The following is a 15,214-nucleotide window of genomic DNA, read 5'->3' on the forward strand; positions in this document are numbered from 1 at the left end:
CATGCGAGAAATTGCCAAGAAACGATCTCGTACAAAGCTGTGTACTACTCCCTTCACAGAACAGCACAAACTGTCTCTAACCAGAATAGAAAGAGGAGTGGGAGGCCCCGGTGCACAACTGACCAAGAAGACAAGTACATTAGAGTGTCTAGTTTGAGAAACAGACGCCTCACAAGTCCTCAACTGGCAGCTTCATTAAATAGTACCAGTCTCAACTTCAACAGTGAAGAGGCGAGTCTGGGATGCTGGCCTTCTAGGCAGAGTTGCAAAGAAAAAGCCATATCTCAGACTGGCCAATAAAAATAAAATATTAAGATGGGCAAAATAACACTGGATAGAGGAACTCTGCCTAGAAGGCCAGCATCCCGGAGTCGCCTCTTCACTGTTGACGTTGAGACTGGTGACGTTGAGGCTGGTGTCGTTGAGACTGGTGACGTTGAGACTGGTGACGTTGAGACAGATCAATTAGCCTTTTAAAATGATAAACTTTGATTAGCTAACACAACGTGCCATTGGAACACAGGAGTGATGGTTGCTGATAATGGGCTTATGTACGCCTATGTAGATATTCCATAAAAAATCTGCCGTTTCCAGCTACAATAGTAATTTACAACATTAACAATGTCTACACTGTATTTCTGATCAATTTGATGTTATTTTAATGGACAAAGAATGTGTTTTTCTTTCAAAAACAAGGACATTTCTAAGTGACCCCAAACTTTTGAATGGTAGTGTACATTGCTGATCATTTCTTCAAATTCATTATTTTACACAATATTTTATCACAGCACTGGCAAACCATGGTTGACCAACTCCCTGACCAAAATGGCTGACATTTGTCCCATTAAAATAATGTTAAAGGCCATTCTAGTATTCTAATTCCTAATTCTATGTTTCATTCACTGGCAGTGTTGGGGAGTAGTGAACTACATGTAGTTGAACAAGTTGTTACAAGGTTAAAACAGATACAACTCAAAGCTTAACAGTTTAGGCATTCATTCTGAGTTGTTACAAGGTTAAAACAGATACAACTCAAAGCTTAACAGTTTAGGCATTCATTTTCAAACGTCTGAAATCGCTGTATTTTTCACCCACCTATTTGATTATGTCACACTCACATGTCATTATTGTCCCTGATCTACCCTGAAATTGTAGAAAGACATATTGGTTATTAATAGCAAAGGGCATGTTGTATTAATAATGGACATATGTCATTATGTGGAATCATGTGTAAACTGTGTGTGAGTTTGTTGTACATGTTGTTAGCTTTTACATACACACAAAAATCTTCCACCAAAATAAAGTGAGAAAACAAACAATAGCTCTAGATATGAGATCCATTTGATTGGGTCTATATTCCATAGGGAATTCCTATTTTGGGTCCCACTTCAAATTACATACAAGTCTCAGCTAAACATGGTGTGATTTCTACCCAAAGGTGTGTGTTCACACCTCTTCGCTGAGCTATCAATAGCATACCGGCTAGCTAGCTGACCGTGTGTGTGTGTGTGTGTGTGTGTGTGTGTGTGTGTGTGTGTGTGTGTGTGTGTGTGTGTGTGTGTGTGTGTGTGTGTGTGTGTGTGTGTGTGTGTGTGCGCGCATTTGTACGTGCGTGGGTGTTTTGTGGGCCTGTGACGGCCTGTTCCTAGTCTCTCGGACCCAGGCAGAGGCGCTATATCTCTCTCAACGGGTGACCAGCAGTCTCATCTGTTCCAGCAGCTGTAAACTACCCACAATCCATTCTGGGCACCTTTGGGGACGCAAGGTGTAAAGTAATCTGAGACACGACAGTACCCTCACACTATTGTGGCTCTGTCTGTCTACCATCTACTGAGGGGATTTTGGTAGGAAACTAATAGTGTATAAGTCTAAGTATGCCCACCAGTCTAGTTTGCCATTCTAAATACTTTGAGGTGGCATGTTAATTTAAGCAAAACTCTAGCCTGCTCTCTTTTCCTCTGTTAAGGATTTGAATGTGTTCTGACTACCGTCCATCCATACTCCATCCAAACTGCTTCAGAAGTACACATACAGTGGTGCTGTACCCATCCCCAGTTCAGAGAAAGCACAGCTAGGTTATTGCTCGCCATACAACTCTGGACCATGGGCTGTGTCCCAAATGGGACCATATTCCCTATATAGTGCACTTCTTTTGACCAAAGGACAAAGCCATGGTCTCATAGTCAAACAAATGGAATCCAGCTTCATGTATGACCCTTAGTGAAGTGACATACAGTATTCTCAATGCTGTACTAACTGTCCCAGACAGTCCAGTGATGCTCATGACTTGTGAAAGTTTAATGGGATTTAAACGTGTGGTTTTCTCCCAGGATATTTGCCTGAATTATTTTCAGTGTGAATATTGCATGACCAAGATGAGACAATCTCCGCTTCCAGCAAGTGTCTCACAGATTACTTCAGCTAGATGACAACACACAGCACAAGCAAACAGTATGTCCCCATCCCGCTGTACTGCACAAATGTTTTTTTTTAAATATGGGGGAAAAACTCCTCAGAGGACTAACTTCCAACCTCGACCTCAGCCAATCACATAGAGGGATGAGCTCACTCTGCTCCTGTCCAGCCAATTAGCTGTGGTGATGAGCTCACTGTTTTCCCTATCCTCTCCCTGATAGGCTGTGTGTGTGGATGAGGGCAGCAGCCGTGTGCTTCAGTGTGTGTGATAGACAGGCAGAAGCAGCCTTATTTACAAACCATTGACAGACCTTCTCTCTCCACAAGCACCGGCAGCATCCAAGCATCCTCCTCTCACTCCATCTATTATTCACACACCCCAGCTGTGTGTGTGTGTGTGTGTGTGTGTGTGTGTGTGTGTGTGTGTGTGTGTGTGTGTGTGTGTGTGTGTGTGTGTGTGTGTGTGTGTGTGTGTGTGTGTGTGTGTGTGTGTGTGTGTGTGTGTGAGGATGCTCTCATCAGAGCCCCGGGCACCCACACTCTGTCCCCAGCTTCCCCAGAGTGCAGTGCTCCAGTCAGGATCCTGGACTATAGCTTTCCCAATGGGGAGGAACGGAACAGATATGACAGACTGTGTTCAGTGGATGGACCTGCTGTACACCTCAAAACTCCTCTTATTCATGGACTCTGTGCTCTCGCTGTATTGAGCTGCTTTTGCTGGTGGTCTCTCTAGCCTGTTTTTCTGTGCTGTAGCTGGCTCTAGTCTGCCTGTTCTCTTTATATTTGGACCACATATTTTGTTTTTTCAAAATGCCTGAGGCCAACTACCTGCTCTCTGTGTCCTGGGGATATATAAAGGTAAGATGTGAGGTGGATTTTATTATTCTAATACTATTAATATATTGTTTTCTGAAAAAGCAGCCATCATTCCTCTGATGAGGTGAGAATGATGTCATTACCAGACAAAGGAAAAGTAGGCTTGTCCCTGACATCCACTTGAACTTTGTTTATTTGAACTGTAAATAGAGAGACAAAGGTGTTGTGTGACATAATCCATCTGTACTTCTGGCATTATAAATAAATGGTAGTATGGTTGGGTGTGTCGTCTGCAGCTCTCCCCAGTTGGTGTGATAAGGGTGTTGCTCTCACTCCCGGCTACAGATGCCTCTATGGAAGAGTATGTTCACATGATAGCTTATAGCATACAGGGACCAGTTTTGGTATGAAATGCAGGAAAAGGGATATGCTGTGTGGGAAAGGGTGGCATCGAGTGCATTGGTGAATATCAAAGGGCTGTATCAACGGCAGTCACTTTCTAGAACAAAGATTATTTTGCTTTGGGTACCAAAATAATTGCAGCGACTCTATTGTAAGGAAGGGAAGATTCAAGCTTCACCAACATGTCCAGCGATACAGAGATGTTCAGCACTTTGTTCCACACTCATATACACTGTTTGATCATTGGATAAGGTCACTTGAAGGTGTTGAGTTCAAATCCCTTAGTTTGGCCAGGCTAACGTGGGGTCAACAATTGCCAGGTTTAGAATGAAATGTAAATGTTGTCAGCACTACAGTTGAGGACAGTAGACGCTAGGGCTGGAAAATTGCCAGGGACCTCACGATACGATATTCTCATGATTCTCACGATTTTGTGTTACTATTCAATACTGCGATTTTACTATGATTTTGACGTTCGAAACAAATTGCTGACAATACCTGCTGCAGAGAGACAATAGAGAGCATGAGAAAACAAGTTCTGATCAGTCAGGGAAAAAATGGTGCTAAAAACATGTTGGCTCACTATTTCAAAATAATATGGAGAACCAGCTATAGGATGAAAAATACTGGAGTTTTGGTGCAGGTACAGCCAACTAGCGCTAGCTAACGCTACCTACAGTAGCCAAAAAAATAGATTTTATTAATCGATACATGGAGACAAAAATCGATAAAATATTGTCCCAAAATAATATTGTAGTATCATATTGTAATAGTAGACGCTCTTAGAAATATCACTATAGATTCTTGGGCTTTATCTACTTGCGATGTCTTTGGGATATTGTAGCTAAATCTAATTGACAAATTATAGCCAAATCTGTGTGAAACTAGATACATATAACTAGATACAGCCTTCATATAGCCTTTTGTGTGTTTAAAGAAATACATTTGTGGGTTGGGACCGCTGATGTAGCTGTGGTGAGAGAGCGCTGCGGGAAAGTGCGATAAAATGTATCATTTTACGGAACTGCTTTGCAGCGCTCGCTGAAGCCTTCAGCCTGGTTTCGCAATCACTGTTGTTTAAGAGTTCAGCTACCCATTCCTCTGAATGTCCTCCAAATCGAAGGCCAAAGCTAAATTTGGGTCTGCCATTCCAGAGGGTGAGACTGAGGGAGAGTGGGAGCAAAGGATAGGGAGAATGAAAGTGGGTGACGGAGAATTGGGTTACTGATTACATCAGAACTGTTGCTAGCAGAGGGGTGCAGCGGGTATCTCACCTGATCTGTACTCCCTCCAACCTCTCAACTGTGTGTGTGTGTGTGTGTGTGTGTGTGTGTGTGTGTGTGTGTGTGTGTGTGTGTGTGTGTGTGTGTGTGTGTGTGTGTGTGTGTGTGTGTGTGTGTGTGTGTGTGTGTGTGTGTGTGTGTGGAGCATGCTGTAATAGTACTGATTAAAGTGTGGTGTCTCACAGTGTCTGCTGTTTCCCTTCTAAAAGACTCTCCTACCGTTAGAAATTACTTTAGCCGGGGCCTCCCGAGTGGCACTGCATCGCAGGGCTAGAGGCGTTACTACAGACCCGGGTTCATTCCCAGACTGTGCCACAACCGGGCCGTGGCCGGGAGTCCCATAGGACGGCACACAATTGGCCCAGTGTCTTCTGGGTTAGGAAAGGGTTTGGCCGGTGGGGCTTTACTTGGCTCATCCGGTCAATTCCTCCGACACATTGGTGCTTCTGGGTTAAGGTGGCGGGTCATTTTTCAAAGGACTTATGACTCCACCTTCGGCTCTCCTGAGCCTGTTGGGGAGTTGCAGCGATGAGACAAGATCGGGGTGTAAAATAAAATAAAACAAATATATAAGATATGACTTTGACCCTCAATGGCAGATATGGCCATACAGAATCCTCCAATTTGTGCTCCAGGATTCCACCAACTTAACTTAAATCATACAAAATCATGATTGACACATCCAGTGCAGAATGTAACTCCATATTTTTTTTCCTGGTATACTACACACTGTAACCCCTTCTCTCTGTGTCCGTATGTCTGTGTGTGTCTGTGTGTCTGTCTGTCTGTCTGTCTGTCTGTGTGTGTGTGTGTGTGTGTGTGTGTGTGTGTGTGTGTGTGTGTGTGTGTGTGTGTGTGTGTGTGTGTGTGTGTGTGTGTGTGTGTGTGTGTGTGTGTGTGTGTGTGTGTGTGTGTGTGTGTGTGTGTGTGTGTTGTGTTCCAGTTCAAGAGAATGTTGAACAGGGAGCTCAGCCACCTGTCTGAGATGAGTCGCTCAGGGAACCAGGTGTCAGAGTTCATCTCCAGCACCTTCCTGGGTGAGTGACCACAGTGACCACTGGGCTCCTCCCTGCTCATTCTGGACACTGTAGAGAGGCCAGAGCTGTGTCCCAAATGGCACCCTATTGGACGTCTCACTGTCTCTTATTCTATGTGTTTGACACAGACAAGCAGCACGAGGTGGAGATGCCAACTCCCCAGACGCAGAAGGAGAAGGAAGACAAGAAGAATAGGCCCATGTCTGAGATCAGTGGGGTGAAGAAACTGCAGCACAGCTCCAGCCTCACCAACTCTAACATACCCCGCTTCGGAGTCAAGAGCGAGACAGAGGACGAACTGGCTAAGGTGGGCAGCAGTGGGAGAGAGGGTTAGGAAAGGGAGGACGAGGAGACATGAAGAGAGAGGGTGAGGGAGAAAGAGGGATAGAGGGTGATATAGGGGAGAGAGTTGTAGGGAAAGATCTAGAGAGGAGGGATAGAGAAAGAGGAGAAGACCAAGAGAGTGAGGCTAGGCTCTAAAACGACTATATCAGTGTAAGAATGGTTGTTTTCCCTTTGCAGGAGCTGGAGGATGTAAATAAATGGGGCCTTAACGTTTTCAAAGTCACTCAGTTCTCTGGGAACAGGCCCCTGACCGTCATGATGCACACTATATTCCAGGTATAGATAAGTTCAATTTGATCTGCTTTATTTTTGTTGATTGTACTAACATGACTTGTATCCACAGTCTACTACAATACAACATTATGTTTTTGTTTTGTTTTTCTTATAGGAGAGAGACTTGTTAAAAACGTTTAAAATTCCACTCGACACCTTTATAACCTACCTGATGACCTTAGAAGACCATTATCATGGTGACGTGGCCTACCACAACAACATCCATGCTGCTGATGTCACCCAGTCCACTCACGTGCTGCTATCCACCCCCGCTCTAGAGGTTGGACCCCTCAATCAATCAGTCAATCCATCAATAACACTGCATTTGTATTTGTATAAAACCTAGACCCACAAAAATATACTTCAGCTTTAATTTGTCAGGATTGTAACTGACAGATTTCTGATTGCTGTTATTTGGTTGAATGGCTGGTGTAACCCTGTACTGTCCTCTCTGCTGTTCCCAGGCTGTGTTCACAGACCTGGAGATCCTAGCTGCCATATTTGCCAGTGCTATTCATGACGTGGATCACCCTGGAGTCTCCAACCAGTTCCTCATCAACACCAGTGAGTCTAAATACAGACCTGATTGATCAGTTACGTCACTGACTTACACGAGGCATGATGGATGCCCTCTGTCTCTCCCCAGCATTGGGGATTAACACTCAACATCAAGCACACAGGCTACTAAACAACCCCACTGAGATATTCAACCCACACACACACACACACACACACACACACACACACACACACACACACACACACACACACACACACACACACACACACACACACACACACACACACACACACACACACACACACACACACACACACACACACACACACACACACACACACACACACACACACACACACACACACACACACACACACACACACCTCCTCCTCCGTTGTGCCATGTGGTGTCTCCCTGAAGTCCAGAGGGGGATGCCCTGCAGCGAAGGCAGTAGGAGTCGTCAGTCAGGAAACACTAGAATGAGCCTCTGTCAGCCAGAACACCAGATCTGTTTAAGTGAATATTTATGTTAAAGTTATAAGGACCTCAACAACACCTCTTCATTGAACATGTCAAACATCTGAGTCAGTGTATGTGTGTTTGTCCCCCAGACTCGGAGCTGGCCCTCATGTACAATGACTCGTCAGTCCTGGAGAACCACCACCTGGCTGTGGGCTTCAAGCTGCTTCAGGAAGAGAACTGTGACATCTTCCAGAACCTGACCAAAAAACAACGACAATCACTGCGCAAGATGGTCATCGACATCGTTAGTGACTGGATAGTAATCAGTAACCAATAGGAACATCTCTGAAATAGTGTTCACATCAGCTTAAAAAATGTCCATGGTTATACTTGAGTGCTACTGTTTAATTCTTCTATGTTATCAGATGTTACCAAACTCTCCATTAATATAGAAGATGTGTTCTATTGGTTTGTCCCTGGCAGTATTGTGACAGTCTGTGTTGTGTCTCTGGTGGTTCCCAGGTCCTAGCGACTGACATGTCCAAGCACATGAACCTCCTGGCTGACCTGAAGACCATGGTGGAGACCAAGAAGGTGACCAGCTCTGGAGTTCTACTCCTGGACAACTACTCTGACAGGATCCAAGTTTTGCAGAACATGGTGCACTGTGCAGACCTGAGTAACCCCACCAAACCCCTGCAGCTGTACCGCCAGTGGACCGACCGCATCATGGAAGAGTTCTTCACCCAGGGGGACAGGGAGAGGGAGAGAGGCATGGAGATCAGCCCTATGTGTGACAAACACAACGCCTCTGTCCAGAAGAGCCAGGTACCCACTCATACAACCCCCCTAACACGCACACACCAAACACACATACACAAATCCTTTCTATTGTTTTTCACTAACCCTAACCCTCTCTGTCATCTCTCCAGGTGGGCTTTATTGACTACATCGTCCACCCTCTATGGGAGACATGGGCAGACCTGGTGCACCCTGACGCTCAGGACATCCTGGACACTCTGGAGGACAACAGGGAGTGGTACCAGAGCACCATCCCCCAGAGCCCCTCACCTACCCTGGACGAGCCTGAGGACGGCAGCCGTCCCCCTGGAGGGGACAAGTTCCAGTTTGAACTCACACTGGAGGAGGACGGGGAATCGGACACGGAGAAGGACAGTGGCAGCCAACCCGAGGAAGAGGATGAAGAAGAGGAGAACAGTTGTAGTGACTCAAAAACACTCTGTACGCAGGACTCAGAGTCGACAGAGATACTACTGGACGAACAGGTTGGGGAGGAGGAGGAAGAGGAAGTGGAGGGAGAGTCCTCTTCGTCACAACCTTGTGTAGTGGAGGAGGAAGAGGAGGGGGAGGAAGGGGAAGAGAAGGGAGAGGAGAAACCAGCCGATACATAGCAGTGTATGGACTGCAACTAAACTTTTCTTCTTAGTAACCAGAGATGATTATTTCTAGAGTATTTTGGGGGTTTTGTGGACAATGTCTGTTATTTTTTTATATATTTATGTTTAGGGTTCCAAAGCGCACGCTGTTCACCCCTTGGCCACTCCTCCCTCCTCATCCTTGGTCAGCTTCTCAGACACACCCACTGGTACTTCTTCAACTTTTTTGCACTCAGGAAAACTCTTTTCCATTCCCGTTTGTACCGGAGTAGTCTGTGTGTTATTTCCCTTCAAAACCCAGTCCTAGTGTGTTGAAGTTACATTAAGGAATATGATTAGAGTTTAGAGTGTGTTTAATGCTGTTCATATACAGTATATCTCTACTCCTTTCAGCCTTGGCTGACCAATGGCGGTGTTTCTGTGTGTTATTAAGTGCCCATTCTTCAGAAGTGACTGTAGTGTCTGTTTTTCTTAGTTGTTTGTATTTATCAGCAAAGCAACACGCTACGTTGTTGTGTGGTCTGGATGAATGAAATCCCAACAGGACACGTCACGATGGAGAGAGGCACTGCAGCACATCGAGAGAAATGCATTGTGGGAATTTATCAAGACACTTTTCTGAAGTTTAAGTCTTCCTTGAAAACCTGACTAAAAAAGGCTAAGATCTTACAGCTCTAATGCTAGGTTTAACCTCGATAGAGTTTTTGTATCGTACCATACATAACATGGAGATCTATTGTAGATAAGACTTTTGAAAACATTTGGAAGGCACTTGAAAACTGTTGATGAGAAATGCCTCATCTGCCACTGCTTTTCTGTGTGTAAAAGGGTAACTTACCAGTTATTGTTTTGGGGGGAGTATTGGGGAGTATTCTCAGAATTACAAATCAAGCCCTTGCCCCTACCCTCTACGCAGTAGATCTGAGAGGATTGGATAGATATTAGTGGATCCAATCCTCTCAGATCTACAGGACTGCCTAAAGGGTAGGTGCTAGAGCTTGATTTGGAATTGCATGTTTATCAAAAAGCATTTACACTATTACTCCCATACCACTGTCCCCATGTTCGGTTGTCATAATCGTGCAACAATCATTTCAAGGATTGTTTTCACTGAAGAAAAACATGACACATGTTGACACATACTTGACTTTACATTGAATGAAATCATTTTGTCTGACTGACCAGAAAGAATCCTTGAAGGTCTACTTATTGTTGCCTGCAGTAAATATGAGCGCATGTCATCGGACAATGCAATGCTTGTTAGAAGCATTGGACTGCTGCATTGGAGTGCTGCAAGTGTACAGAGGTGATGTCACCACGCTCTGCTGTACTGTGGAATTCTATGGGGGGGTTTGATACCTATAGCAATGTTATAATAGAATTTTGGTAATTTGACGGGTTGCGACACTTTTTGTGCACACATGGTAACCTTATTTCCTATTACCTGTCAATCATGTCTCCATTTCCTAATTGTGGTGTAGGGAGGTGGTCAATTCGATTTCATATTCGGGAAGCAATTTCTTGAATAATAGTTCATTAATAATAAATAATAATAAACATAGAGATGAATCTTTGAAATCCCTCAGATAAAGTAATAGCTTTGTGAGATGTCTGAAATATGTACAGTGACAGATTATTACAACAGCATTTGTGAGTGCTTACTTAAAATGGAATTGACCACAGCCCTTACTGCAGGTCAGTAATTTTTTCCAATGCACTACATGGTTGATGTTTTCACACATTAGCAGTCACAGACAGTCATTCTGATTCCCATGTAAAGTAGCCTTTTGACTGACTAAAATATCACTCATAATATTTTGGGGGGATAGAAATGTTCAACAACAAAAAGAACTACCAGGAAGTTTTAAATGACAGGCTGAGGTGGGGAGCTAATATTCATGAGCTTGCCTTGATTGACAGCTCTTTGAAAGGCCTATGTCATGAAACTTGGATGCAGTGAACAGTGTTGCAGTAAAATCATCTCAAGCAAATTTGGTGATACACAAAGCAACTCAAACAACATTGAAATTGCATCAGTGATGTACGTATTTTAATCTCCCATTCGGCATGTCTCTTGTGATGCGGTTCACAGCAGCACTGACAGATGTGTTGACATGACAACTGCGTCAGGGTTTTGAACGACCCTTCCCCCCCTTTTGTTTCATGCTGTCTGAAGACCTAGCTAGCCACTAGCGAACACCAGACACAGATGAAAGGGGAGACATATAAGTATCTTTGCCATAGATGAATAGTATAAACTTTTCATTATATTTGCTGACACCCTATAGTCTAAATTTGGCAACAGTAGAGTAGCTATATAAACCAAACCCCTTCGCAAACACGCCTTCTAAAATGTTGGTAACAAGGCGGTACTTATTTAAATTAGGTAAGAGAATATCATGTTACCGTTGGTGTATTAAAATTAGAGTTAGGGTGATGTCACCCTATCCCTTTAATAATCCCGCCTCCTGAATCCAAGTGTTTGACATGGCGGAGGGGACCCAAAATTTTTCAATGTAGAAGCAACAGTAATTTTTCATACTTCTGGTCAATGTACTTTGATTTGGTTATCCAAATATCATCCAATTTGATTTAAAACATAATTTTGACGGTTCATGACCCTCTGTCATTGTCATCACACTAAGCTTGGATTTGTTTGTTTTGACCAAGAACACAAGACAATCAGCTCCATTGTGCAGTGGTCTCATAAGAAGACAAGTTGGCTATAGATAATGGATGTTTTCATATCTCACTACTTCACTTTTTTAAAATTAAAACTCGCCAAAACTCACGTGCACATTAGGCTTGAACAAGACTCTATACACTTCAGCCAAGAGACTTTCTTTTACACGTTTCTATTGTTGTTGGTATTACAATTGATGCTATTATTTATTGAAATATTTTTGTATTAGTTGTGTCTTTCTTGCCATATTAAGGCGGTACAGTAAAGTTTTCGCTGTAGCATAGACCGCAGTACAGGCTTTCCAGTTACTATACCCAAATAGGCTTTTTTTCTCTAAATATGTACATACAGTATAAAAAATTCAAGAATTGTTAGAGTGCTTATTTGAAAAGAAATGTGTAATTTCAAATGTTTTATTTCATTCTTATGTTCTTGTGCCAAGTTGTTTTTCCCCATCCTCACCCGATGACCTTACCATAATACCGCTTTTCTGGTTGTATCTCTGTTTACAAACATATATTTATTGTGTTGTATATACTATAATTATTATTATTCTCATCATGATGCTGTTTGTTGTAAATGATTTACTCTTATCATCCCTTATGGTGATGGTGTGGCTGTATTACGGACCTCTTGTTGAGAGAATGTTTATTACACATGCTTATTCAGTGGAAAATCATCCATTGATATTGGTTATCTGAGAAGCTTGCTCAGAGCGAAGGAGGACAGGGGAAAGCCAAATAGTTTTTTAGGGGAAGCTGTTCCTTGGCCCATGGGCTGTGCCTTAAATTCAACATGCCATGTTTTAGTCTCTCTTTTCTTTTTCTTCTCCTCGTTTGCTGCATTAGATAGTCTTGTGGTTTGAGCTGACCTGACCCAGACAATGGCCTCGAGTTGTGAAAGGAATTCATGAAATAATGTCGCCTTTTTCCTTCACAGCCAAATCAGAAATATTATGTGAACATGGAAAAAAAGGCAGCACGTGCTATACATTCTGTTGTCAAGGTTGAAAACGGAGGTCATGGCTGTGGAGTTCCAGGTCGACTCGGGCCTAAAATCCACTAGATGAGTGGTGGCTTGGCCAAGCTGGATCTGTGGGGACGGTGGATCCTATAGGGTTGTGAAGCACCACGACGAAGAGACACATCCACGTGTTCAGTCACTGCTGCATTTATTTAGGCTGAAACACTCACGATGTGCTACTCAGCCATGCTTGGCAAGCACGTTCACTCATACCACATGCAATATCCAAAACCACTGTCATCTTTCTGCTTGAAGAGGAGAAGGCTAGTAATTATGGAGTGAGGTGGGGTGGGGGTAAGGGGGGGTGTCATCCTAAAAACACGTCCTTCGATGGGGACTCTTATTTTGACACGCATACTGTAGATTCTAAACAGCCCTGGACCAATGGAATCGGTGGGTTCTTTTCTCATTTTGTGTTCTTATGGTATGAAAGAAATACACAAACTGTAACACACAAACTGTAACTTCAAAAAGGTCTTCAGGACAATTATTTTTGGGTTATGTCTTTAGAATGCCAACTTGTCTGGAAGTTTCACAAGACAATATAAAGTTATTTTAATGGATTCCTTGTTAATTGCAGTCTATTGGATAGCACTGTAGATCATAAACTTTCAGTAAAAAAAAGAAAACTGAAGAAAAAATGTTTTTATATGCAACAGATGAAATAAAAGCATGGGTTGATTCTGCCTACCCGTTGGTCTCTTCTGTGTCATTATATAGACTCCTGTACCGTTTATTTAGTAAAGATAAGCCTGTCTGTGATGATGATGATGATGATGATTCTAACAATCTTTAAGTGAAGTTGGCTTGGAGCAGGGATGATGACTGGTTAGTCATTGTGACAGATTCAGAAATACACTGAACAAAAATATAAAGGCAACATGTAAAGTGTTGGTCCCATGTTTCATGAGCTGAAATAAAATATCCCAGAAATGTTCCTTATGCGCAAAAAGCTTATTTCTCTCAAATTTTGTGCACAAATTTGTTTACATCCCTGTTCGTGAGTATTTTTCCTTTGCCAAGATAATCCATCCACCTGACAAGTGTGGCATATCAAGAAGCTGATTCAACAGCATTATCATTACACAGGTGCACCTTGTGCTGGGGATAATAAAAGACCACTCTAAAATGTGCAGTTTTGTCACAACACAATGCAACGGATGTCTCAAGTTTTGTGTGAGCTTGCAATTGGCATGCTGACTGCAGCAATGTCCAACAGAGCTGTTGCCAGAGAATTGAATGTTAATTTCTCTACCATAAGCTGCCTCCAACGTCGTTTTAGATCATTTGGTAGTACGTCCAAACGGCCTTACAACCGCAGACCACGTGAATGGCGTAGTGTGGGTGAGCGGTTTGCCCCATGGTGGCGGTGTGGTTATGGTATGGGCAGGCATAAGCTACAGACAATGAACACAATTTCATTTTATTGATTGCAATTTGAATGCACAAAGATTCTGAGGCCCATTGTCGTGCCATTCACCCGCCGCCATCACCTCATGTTTCAGCATGATAATGCACAGCCCCATGTCACAAGGATCTGTACACAATTCCTTGAAGCTGAAAATGTCCCAGTTCTTCCATGGCCTGCATTATCACCAGACATGTCACCCATTGAGCATGTTTGCGATGCTCTGGATTGACGTGAACGACAGCGTGTTCCAGTTCCTGCCAAAATCCAGCAACTTCGCAAAGCGTTTGAAGAGGAGTGGGACAACATTCCACAGGCCACAATCAACAGACTGATCAACTCTATGCAAAGGACATGCCGCGCTACATGAGGCAATGGTGGTCACATCAGATACCGACAGTTAAAATTTTTTAAAAAGACAGATTCCATTCATATGAGCAGTGACATTTTCTGTTTGCTCAGGGTATATGTCACAGGCTGCAAGTGGCACCTTAATTGGGGAGGACGGGCTCATAGCAATCATTGGAACAGAATAAATGGAATTGTATCAAACATGATTTCCATGTGTTTGATACCATTCCATTCACTCCATTCCAGCCGTTTTCCCCTCAGCAGCTTCCTGTGGTATATATAGGGTAAGCAGTGATCTGGAGAGTGCCACTGTATAATCAAAATACATGTCCATATGAACTTTTCAGACAAGCGGACCTTTGTTGGCTTGGTAGTGCCATCTTCTGTTTGCTCAGGGTATAGATTGTAGTCGGCAGTGCAGCTGTAGAATGAATGCTTATTAAATGTTTATTATGCTTTTTGTAATGTTTTATCTACCTACCCAGGGACTACAACTACCTAGCTGGCTAAATCTGGCATATTTACAGAAATGTTGATCAATGTGCATTGAAAATAAAGGAGAGCCACACACTCTAAGAGCTCAGATGCAAAAATGAAACGTTGGACATTACATTTTTGCATCTGAGCTCTTAGAGTGTGCGGCTCTCCTTTATTTTCAAGTTTTCCACTCCGCTATCCAGCACCTCGCCTAATTAGGTGTGCGTTTCTTTTTCCTCTAGATCAATGTGCATTGTCCATGTCAAGTAATATGTAAAATTGATCCCCAAAATCCATCCATCAAAAATGACCTTTTCAGACA

The 15,214-nt window shown here is 43.2% G+C and overlaps 1 protein-coding gene across 3 annotated transcripts in view; it reads left to right on the forward strand.

Annotated features, from left to right (window-relative positions):
• Positions 1 to 13,346, forward strand: part of LOC106585720 (cAMP-specific 3',5'-cyclic phosphodiesterase 4D) — a 60,618-nt gene extending 47,272 nt beyond the window's left edge. For 2 of the 3 annotated variants that reach the window (XM_014172261.2, XM_014172263.2), the window contains exons 7-14: positions 5,860 to 5,953; positions 6,082 to 6,260; positions 6,476 to 6,574; positions 6,687 to 6,851; positions 7,036 to 7,135; positions 7,703 to 7,857; positions 8,076 to 8,381; positions 8,486 to 13,346. In XM_014172261.2, the coding sequence (XP_014027736.1) occupies positions 5,860 to 5,953; positions 6,082 to 6,260; positions 6,476 to 6,574; positions 6,687 to 6,851; positions 7,036 to 7,135; positions 7,703 to 7,857; positions 8,076 to 8,381; positions 8,486 to 8,965 (1,578 nt within the window). In that variant the 3' untranslated portion in view covers positions 8,966 to 13,346. Of the gene's footprint in view, positions 1 to 2,944; positions 3,274 to 5,859; positions 5,954 to 6,081; positions 6,261 to 6,475; positions 6,575 to 6,686; positions 6,852 to 7,035; positions 7,136 to 7,702; positions 7,858 to 8,075; positions 8,382 to 8,485 lie in introns of those variants that run through there. The other variant, XM_014172264.2, reaches the window with a different exon arrangement.
• Positions 13,347 to 15,214: the final 1,868 nt, after the last annotated feature.

This window comes from Salmo salar, chromosome ssa24 (genome assembly GCF_905237065.1).
Source record: "Salmo salar chromosome ssa24, Ssal_v3.1, whole genome shotgun sequence".
Taxonomy (NCBI): Eukaryota; Metazoa; Chordata; class Actinopteri; order Salmoniformes; family Salmonidae; genus Salmo; species Salmo salar.